This window comes from Nyctereutes procyonoides, unplaced genomic scaffold (genome assembly GCF_905146905.1).
Source record: "Nyctereutes procyonoides isolate TBG_1078 unplaced genomic scaffold, NYPRO_anot_genome, whole genome shotgun sequence".
Classification (NCBI taxonomy): Eukaryota; Metazoa; Chordata; class Mammalia; order Carnivora; family Canidae; genus Nyctereutes; species Nyctereutes procyonoides.
Genome location: NW_026575042.1, coordinates 18,507,014 through 18,528,349, shown reverse-complemented (window position 1 = coordinate 18,528,349; position 21,336 = coordinate 18,507,014). Strand labels below are relative to the sequence as shown.

Here is a 21,336-nt window from a genome sequence, read left to right as displayed (position 1 = left end):
TTTTTGGAAATATCATCTGGTAGTAAGAAATTAAACAGATAAATGAAGTGGAATAAAGTAGGAATCATGATAAAATCACTAGAAACAGGAAAACTAATTAAGAGGAACACTTTACATCAAAGAAAACTCATGGAATTCCAAGACAGTATCAATGGGGACGAAGATAAAGAGGGTGGATTTTGGAATTGCTTCATAGGCAGTTAATAGGATTTATTTTTATCTTTTTTTTTTAAAAAGATTTTATTTATTTATTCATGAGAGACAGAGAGAGAGGCAGAGACACAGGCAGAGGGAGAAGCAGGCTCCATGCAGGGAGCCCGACATGGGACTCGATTCCAGGTCTCCAGGATCCCACGCTGGGCTGAAGGTGGCGCTAAACCGCTAAGCCACCCAGCCTGCCCAGTTAACAGGATTTAGTTACTGATTAAATGAGGAAGTCCCTGGTTTTGAACTTGTTGGTGATGGCTGATAAGGCACAGAGGTGGAAGAGCTTTTGAAATCAGGATAATGGGCTCAGCTTCAAATATGTGGAGTTTGAGAGGCTTTGGGCATTCAGGTGGCTATATTACCCTGGCACTCCTGAAAACATTACAGGTTAGGGACTAGATTTGAGTCATCAGTGTGAAGGCAGCCCCAGTGGCTCAGTGATTTAGCACCATCTTCAGCCTGGGTTGTGATCCTGGAGACCTGGGATTGAGTCCCACATCAGGCTCCCTGCATGGAACCTGCTTCTCCCTCTGCCTGTATCTCTGCCTCTCTGTGTGTGTGTGTCTCTCATGAATAAATAAATAAAATCTTTAAATAAAAAAAAAAAAAGTCATCAGTGTGAGTGAAAAAAAGCTCTGGGCATAGATGAGGTTACTTGAGACTGTGTAAGGTTAAGAGAAGAGTGCTAAGAACAAACACCAACTGAAAAGGAGAGAAGCCATTTCCTGAGGAGGAACCTGTGTGTAGCTAGGAAGCTAGCTAGGTAAAAGGGAAAATAGTATAGATGTAAAAAAAAAAAGAAATAGTATAGATGTCAATTTATCAGAACAGTAAAAGAGCGCAATGTTTCTGGTGTCACATGTTCCTATGCTTTCAAATATTAACTCGGTATAGAGAACTCTCCAATCTCTTACTCCAGCTCCAAGGCTCATTTCCTGAGCTCTAATAAGACTACTGGACTTATCTACATATCCACATCCCCTGGGTTCTAAAATCAACCTGCCAGAAACATTTGCCTCTCTCTTTTAGACCATCATGCTTCCTGTTTCCTCAACTCTGAACAGCTCTCTCAGGAGTTTCCTTCTTCTGGCTAACTCTTGCCCAACATGCTGGAGGGTAGGTAAGTCCCATACTTTTAAATCCTCAATAGCTCTAATCAATGCTAATGACAGAAGAGGTAGTCCTGGTAATTTTTAAACCAAGGGTAATAACAAATAAATAGTAAAAAATAGCTTACTTTAAAAACTACACAGACCTTTTTCTGTTTATGAGACTTCTTTAATTGGCCATAATGTAGAACTAAAGTTTCACTGTTAAGCTGATATATTTTTTTGGTTTTTGTTCCATGATTTTAAGGTAGAATGCTTCTAAATAGAGTATTTCTATTTTAAAAATGTAATCAATTAAGTAGCTCTTAAATATATATAGATCCCTAGTTTACATTTTCTTTCTGTGCACCAAATGCTCTCATAGAACAAATTATTTCCTATCATAGTGAAATATATTAGAAACAAAGCATGAGGGATGCCTGCGTGGCTCAGTGGTTGAGTGTCTGCCTTTGGCTCAGGTTGTGATCCTGGGGTCCTGGGATCGAGTCCCACATCGGGCTCCCTGCAGGGAGCCTGCTTCTCCCTCTGCCTGTGTCTCTGCCTCTCTCTGTGTGTCTCTCATGAATAAATAAATAAAATCTTAAAAAAATAAACAAAGCATGGCTTAAGCATACAGTAAAATTAAAATACATATATACATCATGATGAGGATGGAATCCCCCAATGAGTTAAAACAAGAGATATGTCATACCTTTTTCTTCTTCAGCAACTTTTTGCTGGCATCTGCCTTCATAGCAGTAATTTCAGGAACTATTCTTCTCCCATAGGGTGAGGGCATTGTCTCTTCCAATTGAAGTTTCTTCACCTTAGGTTTGCCAACTTTACCTTTTATTGCTTTTCCAGCCATTCCGGCCAAAATATCCTCTCGTTCTTGCGCTTCCACTTTCTAAAGTATAATTATAAAAGGGGTCAAAGGGAAGAGGGTGGGTACATAAATAACTCATTAGAAAAGACAATCACTACTGCATAAGAAATTAAAACTAATATCATGCACTCAGTAAGGAATAAACCTTTCCTTTTAACTGATCTAAAATAAATGTAAAAAAAAAAAAAAAAAAACCACGATAATTCTAAATCAAAAGACCTGGGTTGTAGTCCTAAGCCTAACTAGTCTCTCATTTGTAAAACAAAAAGGTAGTAACTAAATGATCTATACGGTCCCTTCTAGGTCCCTTCTAACTCTACGATCCCATGATGTATTGGGCAATTTTAGAAAAAGTTTACATTTTCTACTTTTTTTTTTTTAATTAGAATTCTACCTGGAGAAAACTAAATTATAAAGAAAAAAAATGTCTCTGTTATAAACCTAAAGACACTATTATTCTACATTATAAAAATCAAAGTACCTATCATATATATTCTCTTCTTGCCTTTTCTTTTGGGGAAAAGAAACTGAATCAATAAGCTATTTTGAAGTCCTTTAAGAAAGTTAACAAAAAGTATCAGAATTCAATTTATTCTAAATCCCTACTCCCTATAGCTTTTTACATTAGACCTAACGTTTCTTTTTAACTTCATGTAGCTAGAAGCTTAATCCTAATGTGGCTTATAAACACATTCAACTTTACAGAGTTAAAAGAAACTGAAATAATTAAAGAAGAATTCTCATTCTTATTTCATAAACATTACTTTTCCAAATATATTTCAATGGAGACTTAACCTACATCCAGTTCTTCGACAAATGCTGCTAAGTCTTCTTTCCAAAGATCTGAAGGAGACTTTCTTTTAAGATCATTGACCTCTCGCCCCTACAATAAGAAAGTAGTATAATTTAAACATTCAGTAACTTAATAATGTACAAAGGGTAAATCAAAATACTTCTTTTTGGAAAAAGAAATGGATAATACTGAAATACTTTCAAATTATTTAACCCACAAAAGTTCATACTTTTGCATCTCTCTGTTTAATCAGTTCTTCAACTTTTTCTTTAGTAAGAGACCACAGAGACATATTTAAAATATAATTAAAATCGGGGCCTGAAGGAGTTCCTGAATCAGAGGAACTATCATCATGCTGGTTTTGTGTTTCTTCCTCTTCTGCTGCCTGTAAAAAATAATAAACTTTATATTAAAGTCCTGTATAGTATCAAATCAATGCTGAATTTTACTGAATATTGAGTTAAAAATTCCACAAATGCTATATTTTTAATAGTCTATCTTAAGGGTGGTTGGGATTCTTTTAGGTTATCTGCAGGATTACCTATAAAAATGTATTTCCTATAAAAAAATTCTAAAAATACACAGTAATAACTCTTCAAAAGGAAGGAGTATATTCAGTCACCATTTATCTGGGAATGTGATGAAAAATTAACTGCTTTGCCCAGGCACTAAGTCATGAAATGAGAAGATACCACATCTTGAAATTAAAAGAGTAGAACTAATGTTTTATCACTGTATCTTGTCAGATTTTTATGTTGGTGAGTGAATGAACAATTTGAAACCCAAAATAAGTATCACTTATGAAGAATGTTTTACAGTTGTAATATAAAAAATATGCTGAGGTACAGTCACTTATTATGTATGATTTCTTAATAAAATTTCTAAAGCAAGAGTACTCATGTAAGAATGAAGAAAAGGTTCAATTAGGAATTTAAAAGCTGGTAAGTTAGAGTAAGAATTGTGAGGGCTATTCTGAAACTTTATTTATAAGGTCTTTTTATTATAGAAAAGATTGCAGTAAAAAATCCTCTAATGCTAGTATTAAATTTCAAAATTCAATGAATTTTAACAGAAGTTATTATAGGTGACATCACTTTTCAGATTTTAAAAATAACAGCCATTAAATAAAACTGCATCTAAGTTGTTTAAGGCACTCAGACAGTTAATGACTGAGTTAACCATGACACTCCATGAAACAAAAAGTTCACTTTTGGTAACCAAAAAAGAAAAAATTGTTTTCATTTTAGTTTAAAATTTCAGTAAAATAATGTGTATATACAAAGTAAAATTTAGTGTACTCTCAAAGGGATAAAAATAAAAATTGCAAAGCAACATGCTTCATTAAACAAAACTATAAATTCAAATTAAGCAACAATAGCCAAATTAGAAATGCTGTTGCTGAGTTGATCAATGATTAATAAGTACCTAGACAAACAGTACTTACGACAAATTCTACCATTTTAAAAATTCTTCATGAAACAGTGTGTTTGTATGGAATATTTAAGTTGTTACACTACTATTAAAATACTAGGGTGTCATAAAATCCTGTTTAGATCCACACTTTAGAAGCTTATTTGTTCTAGGTTTTGATGACACCCAAAGTATTGTTAATGAACACTCTATGGATATATGTGTATCTAACCTTGTTAACATGAAGATAACTAAGGATATTATCAGAAATCAAGAAAAATAAACTTTTCAAGTTCCAATAACAGAATTCTATTATGTTTAAAAAAAAAAAAAAACCTCTAATCTCATAACTATCTGCTTTATAATTCTGTCTCCTCCAACTCTATACAATAGGAAGAGTACCTCCTTTTGTTACCTTAACCCCCAAAGTGGACACATGGCCAGGATACTGAGAAAATTTTGATGGTGACAATGAAATTACTAAAACCAACCACTAAGTTTTACCCATGAAGTCTACTTCCACTGGAAGGACATTCTCAAATCCTAAATACCTTTACCTTTTTTAACTAAGCATTAAATTTACTAGCTTACTAATTTTTTTAAAGATATAGTTTAAACCAACAATGATACAGAGGGCAAGCAGTGTATAAACCATAATTGTGGGATTCAAAAATGCAGTAAAACACATTAAAAGGAAAGCAAAGTGCTTGGATCATCTCAATTTTGAACACTCCCCATCTTGTCCTACTACCCCATTTTCCCCAAATGGTAAATAAGCCTATTATCTTAATATGTAATTGCTAAGTATAAAATTTATTCTAATTTTACTTGCTCTGATATCTGGCATTCTATTGACCAAAATTTTTTAAAGCTTAAATAATATAAACAAAAGCAGCATATCAATGTAGTTGATAAAAAATGTGGAAAACATTGTGGGTTGAGAATTCATAAATGTAGGAAAGTTTGAAGTTTCAGTTTAAGTTATGTCATATAATCATAACTGTATTTTTTAAGGATAGTAATATTATCAGTATCATATATACACAACATTCTAAATAAAAAATTAGTCATTTCCATTATTTTCTTCCTTTCATACATTTGTGTTCTCAATCACAATGTTATACTGCCTTTTTAAATTTTTCTTTTAATTATTACACAACAGCAAGAAACTAATTCTTGAGAAGAATCTCAAAGTTTCAATATTCCAGTCACCAAGTACTAGTACTTTATAATCTGAAATGGACAATTTAATTAATAAAACATCAGACTTTTAATCTGAAGTTCCAGGGTTTAAATCTCTAGTCAAAGATCTAAGCACAGGACAAAACATATACTTGGTGCTCAATACACACTATATAATATTGAACATTTTTCTCTAGTCTTTCCAGCATAAACCAAAACATACCAAGTGAATTGTGACTGGATACCATACTATGACCATAGTAAGACCAGTGTGAAATGATTTATGTGCTACCAGTGTAGTTCCCAGATAGTTCACATGCATCACAAAAACCACCACCACAACTAACACCCTTTAATGGCAGGCTCAGAAAAAAGGCCAAGGAGACTGAGCTACCTTCTCACACCTGGAGTCATTTCTCCAGGCCCTGGTTGAGTCACACTGGCAAAGTGCTTTGTGGTGGGTGTGCACTGCAAATTCCTGTACTGTATCTGTTCTGTGGATAAACAGAAGACTTCAGTCTCTAAACAGACAACTTGGCACCTTTATAGCAGTACTAAATTTAAAATTTAGGGGTTAGGTTTTTTGTTTTGGAATTTGCTTTTAAAAGCTTCTCTGAATATCTTGTTCTGCAAATGATTACCTTTTCTTGTGCTTCTTTCCAGGCTTTCACTGGGTCAGATTCATAACCTCTCTGGACTAACATTTGAATCAAATCTTTCTTTGACCTATTCTCTATGTGAGGGAAAAATAAAGTTAGGATCAAGAAAAGAGATTCAATTTGTATTTGTTTATATTCTACTGATAAAAATGTCTTCTATTTAATAAACTTTTTTTTCCATTTTAACTAACGTTAAAATTTTAAAGGTTGCATCTTACCTATAGTAATTTTTCCTTGTATCTTCTCTAAAATGAAACGGGCTTGATTGTTAAGCTTTGTAGACTCTGCTCCCAACATTCCTACAAGCCATTCCTTACGTAAACCATAATAACTTAATCGTAAATCAAAGAATTCTTTCAAAATGTCTTGCACAGTTTCATACTTCTTGAGACATCCCATATGATCAAATAGTACCTAAGAAAAACACAAAGTTTTTAAAGATGACATAAACCTGTATTGGTATTTTTAACTTGTATGACATCTATAGTATTGAAAATAACTATGACACACTTAAATGAACACACATCACCCCTAAAAGCTGTTGAAAAGAACCAAAACTCTTAAGTATATTTTGCTAAGTATTTTTTGGTGGCTCTAAGAACTGAATCCATTCAATTCTTAAAACTATGAAAATATTTAAAATTATTTTGAAAGATAAATAGGTTCTTTAAAAAAAGGTTCTAATTCAAAATGGCTATAAAACCATCTAAGAAATTTTTTTCAAACTCAAAACATTTTATCTCTAAGTTTACAAATGTTAAATTTGAAGTTTTCTCTACCCCACATACTCAATAGATGTGTATTTGTCTCTTTTTGTTTGTTTTTAATTGTCCTATAATTCAAACTTTCTCAACTTGGAGGAAAATTTTATTTCTTCTCTATCATTTTTCTCCTTTTTTCTGTCTTTCTTAGCAAATTATGGCAGTCTGTCTCAACCACTGTGCTACTGGATTTTTTCTTTATGTCTAAAGGCTAATTGAGAATGGAATGAAGGTAATCATATATGATGCTCACTTTCTACCTTTCTCCTCAATTATATAAAAACACAAATATACAAGTTTAATAAAGCAGATTAGAATTATGGGGAGATAAGTACTCCACAATTAAAATGCTAAAAGAGACAGGCATAAGGAACATGAAAATCCTGTACCAATCACTCCCATAAATTTTGGTCAGTGTGTGTATCCTGTGTGCTCAAGCCCAGATGCATAAATGCAGAGTTGGGATTGAGAGTGGTGGATAATAGTAGTGGATAAGAATCTAAAGGAATGACCCATCAGATTCTTCATCAAATATACAGGGGGAAAACCATTCAGACTTACTACAGCCACAACCATCATAAAACCAACTACAAAAATTCTACTTATGGCATGGAAAAAAACATTAAATTAATAATGAATCTAATCAATTACCATGGAATTACAAGTAAGAGTAGTTTGAAGTTTAAAAACTTTGTGCAATCCAGCAGCTTCTGCTTGTGCTAGCTTTTCTTCAGTCATTTTCACCACAAATTTCACAGTTGTATCAGTATGATACTCTTTATAATCAGAAATTAATGCCGGTGTTTTATCTGTTCCATTTAGCATAGGTTCTAAAACCTGTTCTTTGTATACCTATAAAAGATTTAAAAATAAGTAATTCTTTTCCTGAAACACACTTGTTCCCATACTACTACAAGTCATGAAATTTTTAAATATTCCCACCTCTGGTAGGATAAAAAGAAAAACCTCCCTCACTGTCATCTGCCCAGTCACCACAGAGGACAAAATACCGGGATCTCAATGGTGAAAGAAGATATACAGCGTAATAGTTTTGATCTGCTCATACACCAAAGGCAAGGAAAAGGCTGAGCATATCAAGAGGATGACATCAACTACATCTGACAAGAGAGGACATGCATACTTTTAGATCTGTAACAGCTGATACTGACATGAATTTACTGACCATATTTATAAAGGTTCCAAATTAGTGTAAGTCATTCTACATTTAGAGAAATTAAACTTTTAAATTACTATTTGAATACTCAAGGCACAAATTCAATTGGATAGGTAAAAAATGTATATAGGAACTTTTGAACACTATATAGACTTCGGACAAACAATGATGGAATCAAATTCTTACCAGAAAGTATTGCACTGCCCTTCTGACAGGAAGCTAAAATTCTTCTACTAACCTGTGTCCAAGTTCTAACTGGAAGCTCTGTAATCTCTACTGTGTTTCTATCCACCACAAATATTTCACCACTGACAGCATACTGGTTTTGACCAAGCTCTTGGATCGTTCCTTTAAAGTTTTTGTAGTTCGGAAGCTGCAGAGAAAAATAAAAATAACTTAAGGCCCTGACTTCTCTCCTAACTCCCAGTGTAATATTTGAATGCCCCTTAGCCTATGGTCTACTGCTACTGACAGATTAGTATGACTGAAACTAAATTCCTCGTCAAAAGTCCGTCTCCAAATAGTCACTTAATCTTGGATTCACAACTTCCGTTAACTTAATCTCAACATCTCCCAATTTCCAAACCTTAGCTTCAGGTGCCTGGGTGGCTAAGTCTGTTAAGCATGTGCCTTCGGCTCAGATCATGATCCCAGGGTCCTCGGATCAAGTCCCATGTCAGGCTCCCTGCTCAGTGAGGAATCTGCTTATTCCTCTCCCTCTGCTCCTCCCCCTGCTCTTGCACATGTGCGCGCTCTCTCTCTCTCTCTCTCTCTCAAATAAATATATCTTTAAAAAAACAAAAAACCAAACCAAAAAAACCTTAGCTCCATCTTTCTATATACACATATATGTATCTACCTATATACGTTGAGCACATAAAAAGCATGTATTGACCGAACAGATTGTCTTAATATTCTAAAACACATCTGAAATAATTAAAACACTATAATCATAAAACATTTTATGCTTCCGTTACAAATATTTTAAAATACTTTAAAGTATTTATGGAAAAAAAGATTTTAAACCATATTCATAACATAATGGGGTTTTTATAGAGTTTTTTTTGTTGTTGTTGTTGTTTTAAAGATTTTATTTATTCATGAGAGACAGAGAGGGAGGCAGAGACATAGGCAGAGGGAGATGCAGGCTCCCTGTGAGGAGACCGATTTAGGACTCAGTCCCAGGACTCTAGGATCACGCCCTGAGCTGAAGGCAGACACCCACCTACTGAGCCACCCAGGCATCCCATGTTTTATTTTAAAATATAAGAATGAAATAAAACTTGGAGAGAAATATGTAAAAATATGAAGTTTGTTTTCATGTGCTGGTTTTATGAAGCATTTTTTCTCTTTGCTTATTTATATTTTCTACAATGAGCACTACCATTTTTGTTATACAAATACACTTTTACTTAAAGTGTATCATGATAAAGGGGAATTTCCAGATGATTTTAAATCATGTAGAAAAGAGGAGGACACTTTTTTGATAAGTTTTTCTTGGAGGGAGTTTGGGGCAAAAACAAGCACAGTGGATGACATAAGGGCAAAAATTTAAAAAATATGGAGATACATTAAAATATATACAATTTCTTAAGACTCCTTACAACTTTAATATGACTTAGAGAATAAAAACAAAGTTGCATATAATTTTGCCATAAGAACATTGTTCTCTATATAATTTAGTTACTTAAAAACCTGAAATATTAGATATTTTTCATTTTCAATGTGATTTTTTCCCCGATAATCCTTATCTCCAGGCTTTTTCTAGAGCTAATCTCTTTTACTATAAGCACATATTAAGTTACACAATAAGAAGGTCTTTATTGTCTGCAATATGTTCCAAAATGAAAATGGTTCCATTATCTTTCTAAAATGATTGTACACTGTAGCTTACACATTATTTGTTAAATAAAAAATATAATATTATATAAGCAGTAAGTTCTAAATAATTACCATGGGATGAGGATCCAAGCCATCTAGCATTCTTCTGACATTGTTCACAATTTCTCTAGCATCATAGTTGGGTAGCTTACAAGCCCATCCAGTACCAATGCCCTCTGCACCGTTTATTAAAACCATGGGAATTATAGGAATATACCACTCAGGCTCTACACGTTGATTATCATCATAAAGGAATTTAAGCAGGTTGTCATCCACAGCAGGAAAAAGGAGTCTTGATAAAGAGCTAATGAAAGGAAGAAAAGATAAGAAAATGTCCTGGTTTTAGCAATTAAAACATTATACACAGAAGACTTTACATTTTAAAAATTAAGAAAAATGTTTTTTAAAATTTTGATTACATGTACTTAACAATACAATTTACCTAAAATAATTACCAAATACATTTCTCTCAGGCAGGAAGCCAGAATAAAATAGCCTTATTTTACTTATGTTGCTTACTTAATAATTTCTTAGTATTGATAAATTACGTTTTATGGATTTCCTTTTACTCTCACTTAATCCCAAAACCCTTCTTCAGCCTAAAAAGTAAAGTTGGATCAGAAAAAAATCCTTACATTAATTAGGACTGGTTTCATCAATAATTCACAAACACGGAGATCAACAAACTTCATTCTATTTGCAATCAACTAATTTGGAACACACACCCTCAACAGAGTACCCTATCATCTCTCCATACTTATAATTCTTTTTTTTCCATACTTATAATTCTATTAAACATTTAGTTAGTTCCAATATACTTCAAGTAGACTTTTTACCACCATATCAGCAAACTGTTACCTTAACATTGTGAAAATATAACGAGGGCTTGCAGCATCTTTGCCACCATGAAGCCGAGTTCCAAACTGACCAATAGGCTGAAGCAAATTAATGTTGTTACTTCCCACAAAGTTCTGAGCCAAATTCACAATAGTCATCATCAATGCTTGCTATAACACAAAAATATAATATTAATATTCTAAATTTACTATACATATTCCCTAATTTTTATTAAAACCCAAATTCTTGATTCTCTTACATTTCCAAAGAACTTATAAAAAGAAAAACGCTTTATTATGCTTAATTATCATTCTTCATGCCAGTAAGTATAGTTTTCAACTGATTCCAGTTTTAATGCTTACTTCTCCATGATGATAAGCAGACATCTCTGCAACAGATCCAGCCAACTGAGCAACTTTTACTTCACGTTTATCATTCCTCTTGAAACAGGTAAATAAAACTTTTCGTTGTCCTGGTTTAAAACCTATTTTTAAAAAGAACAACCCTCTTTTAAAAATATTACTCCAGATACAGCTGCAATGTTTCTTTTAATGACAACAATGTCCTAGATACTCAAGAAACCGAAGAAGCAAAGATACAGTTTGCTTTTGAAAAATAACTGAAATTGTTACTTGAGATTCTGTAACACAGTAAATACATAGTAACATGTTTTTATACCATCTCAGTCTATTCCAAAAGTGAGGTGCCAGGTAAAAGACCACCTTCTAGTCTTAAAGAACTGCTAAGTGGCATCAAATACCTTTCACAGGAGTTGCCGAGTTGTTGAACATTCAGGCATCCAAAGTTTTAGATGTAACTAAAGCAGCAGCAAACCATCAATGAGTCTAAAAAGTATATTGTTAGAGTATCCCAAATCAGAAAATCCTTATAAGGAAGAGATGTGGCGTGGCAATTAAGAATGCAGGCTTTAGAATCTCACCAATCTGGATATTCTTCTCAACTTGGCCATCTACCATTTGACTTTCTGCAAATTACTAAACCAACAGTCTCAGCATCCTCATCAGTGTAATAGAAGTAATTACCTTCCTAACAGGGTGATCATAAGGATTACATGAGATAATGCAAGGAAAGCATTCTGCTCCCTTATTATTCTTCTGGATAGAATCATTCTACTAGGCCAAAGAGCATAGTAATAAACTTTTCAGTATATGCTAGCTATCATCATGGGCTCAGAGCATGGTAGAAACAAGATGACAAAATATGGCCACTTTCCTTGAGAATTTTATAATCTAATTGAGGAGGCAAAATTGACATAAGTAAATTAAGAGGCACACAATACTGGAATAGAAGCTTAGGTATCTGAAACCAATTTAGACTGCAACTGTTAGAAGAGACTTCATAAAAGGGATGTAACTTAAAGCTGAATCAGACGGATGGGTAGAACCATATGCTATTGGCTGAAAACCCAAGGAACCTAATGATCAACTTGCGAAAAGTTATAAAATGAAAATTACATATTTCTAGATAGAAGGCAAAAATCTGCTCTAACTAGTGGGTACCAGTTTCTAAGCTTTTTTTTTTTCGGCAAGTTTGATAAGTTAGGTTTGGGTACTAAGATACAAAGGTGTTTTTAAAATTTATTCTTAGATAATTATTTCAGAATTTATCAAAATCCCATTTTACTTTTTACTTTATAAAGTGTACAATCAACCTGAGGCAAAACTTAAAAAATTTGAAAAACTTAAAAAAGAGTTTAAGAGATTCAAATTAAGAAATATAAAAGATTTCATTGCTACCAAAAGATCTCAAAAATAAATTCAGAATTTTAAAATTTATTATAAGAATGGCTTTGAGTACATGAAATTAAAATATACTCAATAACTACATACAAAAGTGAGAAAGATTTTAAAATAAAAGCTACTTACCATCAACAAGAGATGGTATAGATCTTTCATTGTCTGAGTTTGAGAAGAGAATCAGTTCCTTATTGATGAAATCATTGTAAGTCAAATGCTTTGTTGCTGTACCATACAAAAATTGCTAAGAGAAAAGTTATATAGCAACATTGTCATTATTCCTGCATGAATTTTATCTCTTTCTTCCCCCAGACCACCACTTTTTATGACTAACCTCTGGTAAGCCATGTAACCTACGCTGTCTCCGGTCTTCCATAAAATTTGTTAACCATTCTTTTCTGTCATCAATCTTCTTTTTACTGAATGCCTGAAAGATTCCAGGTAACAATTTCACATGTTAAAAATTTAATTAATTTCATTATACAATTAAAATTTATAAAGGCAAATAATCAATTATTTTCTCAGAAATTGAGTTTTTTTTTTCCAACAGACTTTTGTCAAAAATATACTTGAACAGAAATCTTTCAAAGAACTTTAAAAGCAGAGCATAATCTGCGTGCGAGACTGAGGTGAAGAAACATTAAGATTAATTAGTTTGGGCATTAGAGTTCAAAAGAGACTTACAGAAAACCAAGACTTGGAAGAAAGGTATGGCAGGAAGGGGGATGGGTGTTAGAAAAAAATTTTTAATTAACTTGATTACCAAGGTAATGGCAGCATCATCTTCAGGACCAGCATATCTAAACAAGATGCGGTGTCTTTCCATATCAGCAAAATATTCTTTTGCTTCTTTAGCTGTACTGGTACCCAACCCTGCACAATTTAAAAAATAAAACTGAAAAAACTCCAGACAGAGAATGACAAATACCATATGAGCTCACTTACATGCAGAATATAAAAAAAGTTGAACTCATAAAAAAGAGAAAAAACGGTAGTTGCCAGCGACTAGGGAGAGGGGGAAGTGGAGAAATGTCAATCAAAGAGTACAAACTTTCAGTTATAAGGTAAATACATTCTGGGGATTTAATGTATAGCATGGTGCCTACAGTTAATAATACTACATTGTATACTTGAGAACTGCAGAGAGTAGACCTTAAAATGTTCCATCCATACTCACAAAAAATTAACTATGTGAGGTGATGGATATGTTAATTGACTTGATTGTGGTAATCATTTTATAACATAAACATATATCAAATCATGTTGTACACTTTAGATATGTATAATTTTACTTGTCAATTATTTGATAAAGCTGAAAAAAGTTAGATGAATTATGAACATTAATGGCTATTTAAAACCATTAGGTGAAAAGCTAATAGATCATCAAGCTGGCCACACCTGTACCAATGAATCAGTTTTAGTAAACAACAAATGCCAGACATTACATGCCTCCTGACGTAAATACACAATACAAATATATAATACATCTGTTAAATGTTTCTGCCACATAAATCTAATCCAAATCTGTATCAAGCCTCCAATTTAACTGCCATTTAATAGAAAATAAGGGGCGGAGGAATACATCATATATTCAATGAAATTGCAGGGATAATCAGTAAAATCCAGAATGTGGACAATTATATAGGACAAGTCATCTAACTTTTTGAACAAATAAATTGCAAGGAAAAAAATATGAAACGAGAAATAGTATATTAAGATTTAATAGCCTTATCAAACTGAATATGCATTGTGTGGACCTTGATTGGATATGGACTCAAAACACAAATAAAAAAATTTTAATATAATCAGGAGAAGTGTAACACTGACTAGAATATATAAGGTTATTTTAAAAAGATGCAATAATGGGGCAGCCCTGGTGGCCCAGCGGTTTAGTGCCGCCTTCAGCCCGGGGTGTAATCCTGGAGACCCAGGATTGAGTCCCACGTCAGGCTCCCTGCATGGAGCCTGCTTCTCCCTCTGCCTGTGTGTCTGCCTCTCTCTCTCTCTGTCTGTCATGAATAAATAAATAAAATCTTTTTTTAAAAAAAAAAAGATACAATAATGAAATTATGGACATTTTTAAAACATGCTACACACTAAAGTATTATGGAAATAATATAACATCTAGAAGTTATTTCAAATTAATAAGGAGGAGATGAGAAGCATTTTGATAAACAGGATTGGCAGTGGAATGGTTATTATTATAGTACATGGGAAGCCTACCATAACACTCTCTCTACTTTTATAAAATTTTCCATAAATTCTTTAAAAATCAGCAATAGCTGTTTCTGTCATCTAAAACTTTCAAAATATTTTATGATCTCAAAAACATATTTATGTCACTGGTAACTTCACAAAATTTAAGTATTTTAAAATACAAACCTTTGTAGTATTTTATTTTCCAGGCTTTCTGGTTTTCTATATGTTTTTTCCACTCATCAAATTCAGGAATACTATAGAAGGAAAGTTCCTGCTTATTTTTGCTAGCCTTAAATTAATAAAAAAAAAAAATTAGTTTTCTGCTATTCTTTAAGACAACAGTATAAAAATATATTAATGTAAATAGTACCTTTACAATAGGAGTAATGAACTCTTCAAGAAAACCATGCTTCAAAAGTGATGGCCAATTGTGATGGATGAAATTAATAAGTAGACCTTTTATATGAGAACCATCTTGATCCTAAATAAATGTTAGTAAAAAGTGCTATAATTTTATGAAATATAATTTATTTATATAACTAAGTTTTAAAAAGTAGGAATGTAGCACAAGCAAAATTCCATTCAAATTTTGGAACTGCACTTTACAAACCAGTAAAAACCATCCTTTGGAGGATCACAGTAAGGAATTTTTCTTAAAATTCAAATAATGAATACAGCTAGTGATAGACTAAATCTTCCTATCATTTCAAAATACACTATCATTATATGTTTTATATAGATTTCACTAAAAGAATGATTTAAGAATGGAAATACATAAAACATGGTTATAATGCCACTTCACTTAGCAAGGGAAGGAGTAATACACAGAATACAGGTATTCACAAGTCTTATCTTGATATAAAAACTGCTAAATTTCTGGTTAAAACTACACAGCAGCTTTTTCAGTGGAAGATTTTCTCTACAAATGCTTTTAATCAAGTACAAGAGACATGCAGGTGAATGCATATGAAATTCTTTCTTTTCGGTTTTCTAGCTCTTTCCTAATTACTATCATTTTACTATTCCAGTCCTAGTTTTTGCACATCCCAAATTATGCCATCATATACAAACAATGACCATTATCCTATCAATTAATCTTTCTTGCTTATAAATTTCATAATTTCCTTTCAACTTATAGGTAGGCTTCAACCCCGTAATACTATAATATGTTCTACTCTTCTCATATTTATTGCATTTAAAAACATTTTTAAAATAGCCAAAAAGATGGCTGTGCCGTAATTAAGATAATATAAAACGAGCTTCAAACAAACAGTGCCACTGAATGTTTTCTACTCCTCCCTTTGATGTACAATTATTTTCCCTTTTACTTTTTTGAAGCAAGTCGCATGAAACAAATATCAAAAGGGCACTCTGAAAAAGGTAACTTTTAAATATGTGGCAACCTTTAAACCAACCTGATCAGTCATAATCATAATCTTCCCATAGCGTAAAGTTTTCAGAGATTCTGCATCATCATAACTTTTCTTGTATTGTAGACCAACTATTTTGATAATATTGTTTATTTCTGCATTTTCCATGATCTGTACAAAAAGAGAAATTCAAAGTATGTTACAAGTGTTGAGGGGTACCTGGTTGGCTTAGTCAGTAGAGTATGTGACTATTGATCTCAGGGTTGAAAGTTCAAACCCCATATTAGGTGGAGAAAGTACTTAAAAGTAGAATTTTTTTAAAAAGGGTTGAAATACATAAAAATAAGTCAGAATTTACTTTTAAAATTCAACAATTTTAATAAAGTGGGAGATATATATGAGAGAGAAAGATACATACCTGTTTATGAGAAGCTTCCCGTACATTAAGAATCTTTCCCCTAAGTGGAAAGACTCCGTATCTGTCTCGCCCAATCACACCTAATCCAGACACAGCCAGCGATTTGGCAGAGTCTCCCTCTGTTAGTATCAGTGTACACTCCAGGGAATGTTTGCCACCTGAGAGATTTAAAAATGACATATATTCCAAATTCCTCAACTTTACCAATGAGAAATACAAAGCCAGAAAAATTAGTAATCACAGGATAATAGTGAAAGACTATATAAGATTAACATTATGCTCAGCATAGTTTCAATGTTAGGAATTCAATAAAATATACCTATCCCTTAAAAATTTATAATATGTGATGCATGTGACAAATTTAATGAAGAAAAATTATTCTCTGAACATAAAATTATATACTCTATGTGGAAAATGAGTATTTTCTATAACCTGATAAATAAAAAGCTAAATCAAAATCTTGAAAAAAAAAATCTGAATCTTACCAGCATCATTAGCATCATCCAGTTTGGGAATACCTTTAATTTTACTATACTTTACTGATGAACACTTCTTGTTCAGCTGAGTCTGAGCCTTAAATTTCACCCAATTCAGAATACTTTCTACAATGCCACAGTTAGAAGCCTAAAAATCAAACAATAGTGATATACAAACAAGCTGTAAGCTCATACACTTAGCTAAAATTAATGTAATACTTGGAATCTGTGCAGTTATATGGCCAAAGACTAATGGTGATGATGATAATAATGATACACTCTAGTAAATTTTACTCTACAGTTAAGCTAACTCAGCTATACACAATAACCTATTGTACAGAAATGCAAACATATGAATAAAGAGCAACTTTCAGATACAATAAAAACTCTATTATAATAAACTCCATGAAAAGTACACATAGCTTCTGTTACAAGTTTATTTTGTTAAAATTAACAAGGTAAAAGCTGATCCATTCATGAATTTACTAGCTGGGAGATTCCTAGACACTGGCATTTCTTATATTCCTCAAAAATACAAATCTTAAATTTGATAATAAGAACTTCAACTTAGATATTGTGTATCAGCATGCAGTGGGGACAAGATGTTAACCCAAAAGAAGAGTGAAGAATCTCTGAGTTGGAGCCATTTATTTTCCATTATCCTGGGTAGTTTGATTTTAGGTATGAGAAATCACTTACTGGAATGTTTGAGATATAAAAAGAGGTGGACTATATTGCCAAATCTAAACTTAATCCATTCAAAACGGAAAAGTACAAAATCTAAAATCAAATCACTTCATAATGAATCCGATGAGGGCAGAAACTTACAAAACCATTAATGTAGGGTCCTTTGTATTCAGAATTCATTATTAGATGCAAAAATACTATTTCTATAGGCTTTACGTTAGAACCTGAAAAAAAACTTTTTGTTTTTGTTTTTGAGAGTGTATCTTTGAATTTACAATACCAGAATGTGACAAGTTATTTCTGACAATTACACAATACTCCTCCACCAAACTATAAATTTCCAGAGGAGGAGCTATGATTTATTCATCTTTACATTCTCAGTGCAAATATATTTAAAGGCACTTTACATATGCTTATTTAATATTGGTGTACAGTAATGGTACTGCCGAACAAGGGAAGTAAAGTAAATCTTGCTTATATACAATAGATTATAAGAAATTATTAACTGCATGGCTCAGTTATAAATCTAAGATTATTTGTATTCTCACCTCATTTCAAAAAGGTTAAAACAGTCCAAAGAAATATGTGCAAAGTAAAATGTAATTTTAAAATATGTAGAACATAAATTTTACATTATACACAGATTACCAAAATTTCAAAAAAAAAAAAATATGCAAAAGTAAAAATCGGTGAAGTTGAAAGGAGTAAAAAAAGTGAAATCTGGAGTCCTTTAAGGATCTGTAAATTTGTTAGAGGAAAATTGGGCTGTATAATGGCCAATAAAAAGCTAAAAAAAAACACTTTATTCTTGGCAAAATCCATTGTTTTACCAAAGTCTATATTTAGTAGTTCTCAGAATTAAGTCTATTAGTTTACATTATAAATGCCTATGCCCATAGTCAATATAAGAGAAACTAATCATAAATAGAAAAAAGAAAACTACTTAATCCACTCTCAATAAAAACACATTGAAAAATAATAAAAATTTTACTTACTGCTTTAAAAAATTTTTCTGATAGTTGGCATTTAGACCCAAAACTTTTGGGTTGCAGAGTCATGTTTTCCTTAGTCTGAGAATCAAAAGTTGGATTTTCAATAAGGCAATTAATAAAAACCCATATGTGGTTTTTCACCTGTCAAAAACATAACCAAAAAAGATCAACATCAGAATTGATATCATTAAATAATTCAACAGAATATATAAAGCACCACTTACTTGAAATGGTTTTACTGATACACCAGCTTTGTTCTTTTTCTTAACTACTTCAATCAGTTTACCAACAACTTGATCTACTACATAATCCACATGACGTCCACCCTAAAGAGGAACAAAAAAATAGAATATAAAATCTTCTATAGTTAGGGTAGCAAAATACTTTACATAGTTGTCTTTTTTTTTTTTAATGAGCATTTAATCTTCACAACTTTGTGGAGTCAATAGTATTAACCCAATTACACAGAGGCATAATATGAATCTCAAAATTGCAGAGTTGGGATTTTAAAAATAAGGTCTTTTTGGCTCTAGGACCAATTAGCCGACTGCATAACACTATACACAAAGTAAAAACAAAAGAATAAAAATAGAAAGAAGTGAGAATGAATACTGGCAGACACAAGATTTAAACTTAGGGAATGGGGCAACTATTACCAGTTGGCCATCCAATGTCCATTCCTCCCTTTATTGAAAAACCTTTATTATTTTTACCTGGCAACATGCCCAGTTGAAAACATTAACCAATCCAGACACCCTTACAGCTAGAGGTAGCCACTTGACCCAATGCTAGCCAGAGATGTTAGTAAGGAACACTGGATGGGATTTCAAGGAAAACTACTATATCCCTGATCAAAAGGGAATGATTTAGTTGGTATACACATTTACCCCTTCCTCTCTTCCTACAACCTGGAATTAAGTCATACAGAAGCCAGCAGGCACTGTAAAAACATGAGAATGAAAGCCACATGCTAAGGATGGCAGAAAAGAAAGCCAGGAAGAGCCTGGTCCCTGATAATACTGTAGAGTCACAGTACCAAACTAGGACTGTCCCAGTTCCCAGTTAGAAGGAAAACAAAAACAAAAACAAAAACAAAAACTTTTACGTCTTTATGCACTGTATTCTATTACATATAGTAAGATGCAATTATAATTGATGCAAAATTTTTTGACTTGAGAAAGTGATGCTAGGTTATAGAAAACAATTGAGTCTTGAAAAAATTAGTTAAAATCTGAATAAGAGTGACAAATTATCAAACCACTGCTTTAGATTATCCTAAGATATATGCTTGTATTGCCTAAAACTTTATTATGATCAGTGGACAAATGCTTTTAGACGAGAAAAATTTTATTTGCTTTTGAAATCCAAAAAACCGACAGAAGAATGGTTCAAACTCCTTGGCATGGCATATAACATGTTCCACAACCTGATCCCAAACAGACTCCTCTCCTGTTAGTCTTTTTTACACTCTAAACTCAGAACACAGAATAAGGAATGTGTTAACATTCTAAATTTATAAAATATAAATGTATTCAACTATAAACACTAATCATATAAACTCAATGCTCAATGGATGTTTAAATTATAAGAGTTATTTTCATAGAAAATAAGCTTTCATCTTCATAAGCCAATTTTGATTTCACAAAAGAAGATTTGGGGCTTTTTGTTATTGTGTTTCTTATTTTGTTTTTAATGAAATATTGTTTTATCACTGACATGGTAACAAAGAAGTAGTACACTTACTTTTGTTGTTGCAATACTATTTACAAAGCTGATTTGCTGGAATCCCTTTTCACTCAGTGTGAGACAAACATCCCATCTTTCATTTGCAAGTTCATGAATAACTTTCAGGGCCACTCCAGTTTCATCCAACTTGTCTTTCACATAAAGATCTACATAACTACGAAATCCATTCACCTATTAATTTGAAAACCAAAACCCATGAGTAATCTAATATTAGCAACTCAACCAGGTGAATGCCATCAGGTACACTAACACATTTCCCCTCATGTACAACAGCTCTTACTTCTCAGATCCAAAATTTCAAGACTTCCCCCATTCTATTCCTTGATCCCTGATTCATTTTTATATGTACCTGATAAAGAGAGGTTATGAAGGGACAACTGAACAGGTAAATTATAAACTCTTTAAAGTTTAAGTTTCAAAATGACAAAGACTTCCAGTTTGAGTTCAGATATGTACAAGGCTTTAAAAAAGGATGAAAGATAAGAAGCTTCTGCCTTTACAAGGAAACAGCTGGTCAGACAGCAAACTGATTTTTTAAGAACCCTCAAAAAATTGAATTCACAGGACAGCTGGTCATCCTGAATATGAAGAGAAACAGGTGTCTGTAGGGAGACACAGAATACTAACCAGTTTGCTTAAGTGAAGCAGAAGCTGCCTAATGTTATACAAGCCAAAAGGAACATTAAACCAGAAATTCTGACAAGATGCTTATAGGACAAATGTAGATGGTGTGTGAAGCACCTGAGGATTGTCATCATATAAATTGCTACATTTACAGGCTTTTTCTCCAGAAATTCCAGCAGGTTCTCACAG

General features: G+C 32.6%; 1 protein-coding gene across 3 annotated transcripts in view; it reads right to left on the bottom strand.

Moving 5' to 3' along the window:
* TOP2B (DNA topoisomerase II beta) overlaps positions 1-21,336 on the bottom strand; it is a 57,936-nt gene that overhangs the window by 10,483 nt on the left and 26,117 nt on the right. For all 3 annotated transcript variants that reach the window (XM_055320908.1, XM_055320909.1, XM_055320910.1), the window contains exons 8-28: positions 20,521-20,694; positions 19,002-19,103; positions 18,781-18,918; positions 17,108-17,246; positions 16,623-16,780; positions 16,250-16,375; positions 15,205-15,315; positions 15,018-15,123; positions 13,399-13,508; positions 12,970-13,062; positions 12,765-12,879; positions 11,241-11,362; positions 10,900-11,048; positions 10,114-10,345; positions 8,399-8,533; positions 7,638-7,838; positions 6,444-6,639; positions 6,208-6,299; positions 3,204-3,359; positions 2,981-3,064; positions 2,008-2,202 (exon numbers count right to left, since the gene is read on the bottom strand). In XM_055320908.1, coding sequence (XP_055176883.1) covers positions 2,008-2,202; positions 2,981-3,064; positions 3,204-3,359; positions 6,208-6,299; positions 6,444-6,639; positions 7,638-7,838; positions 8,399-8,533; positions 10,114-10,345; positions 10,900-11,048; positions 11,241-11,362; positions 12,765-12,879; positions 12,970-13,062; positions 13,399-13,508; positions 15,018-15,123; positions 15,205-15,315; positions 16,250-16,375; positions 16,623-16,780; positions 17,108-17,246; positions 18,781-18,918; positions 19,002-19,103; positions 20,521-20,694 — 2,934 coding nt within the window. The remainder of the gene's footprint in view (positions 1-2,007; positions 2,203-2,980; positions 3,065-3,203; positions 3,360-6,207; positions 6,300-6,443; positions 6,640-7,637; positions 7,839-8,398; positions 8,534-10,113; positions 10,346-10,899; positions 11,049-11,240; positions 11,363-12,764; positions 12,880-12,969; positions 13,063-13,398; positions 13,509-15,017; positions 15,124-15,204; positions 15,316-16,249; positions 16,376-16,622; positions 16,781-17,107; positions 17,247-18,780; positions 18,919-19,001; positions 19,104-20,520; positions 20,695-21,336) is intronic.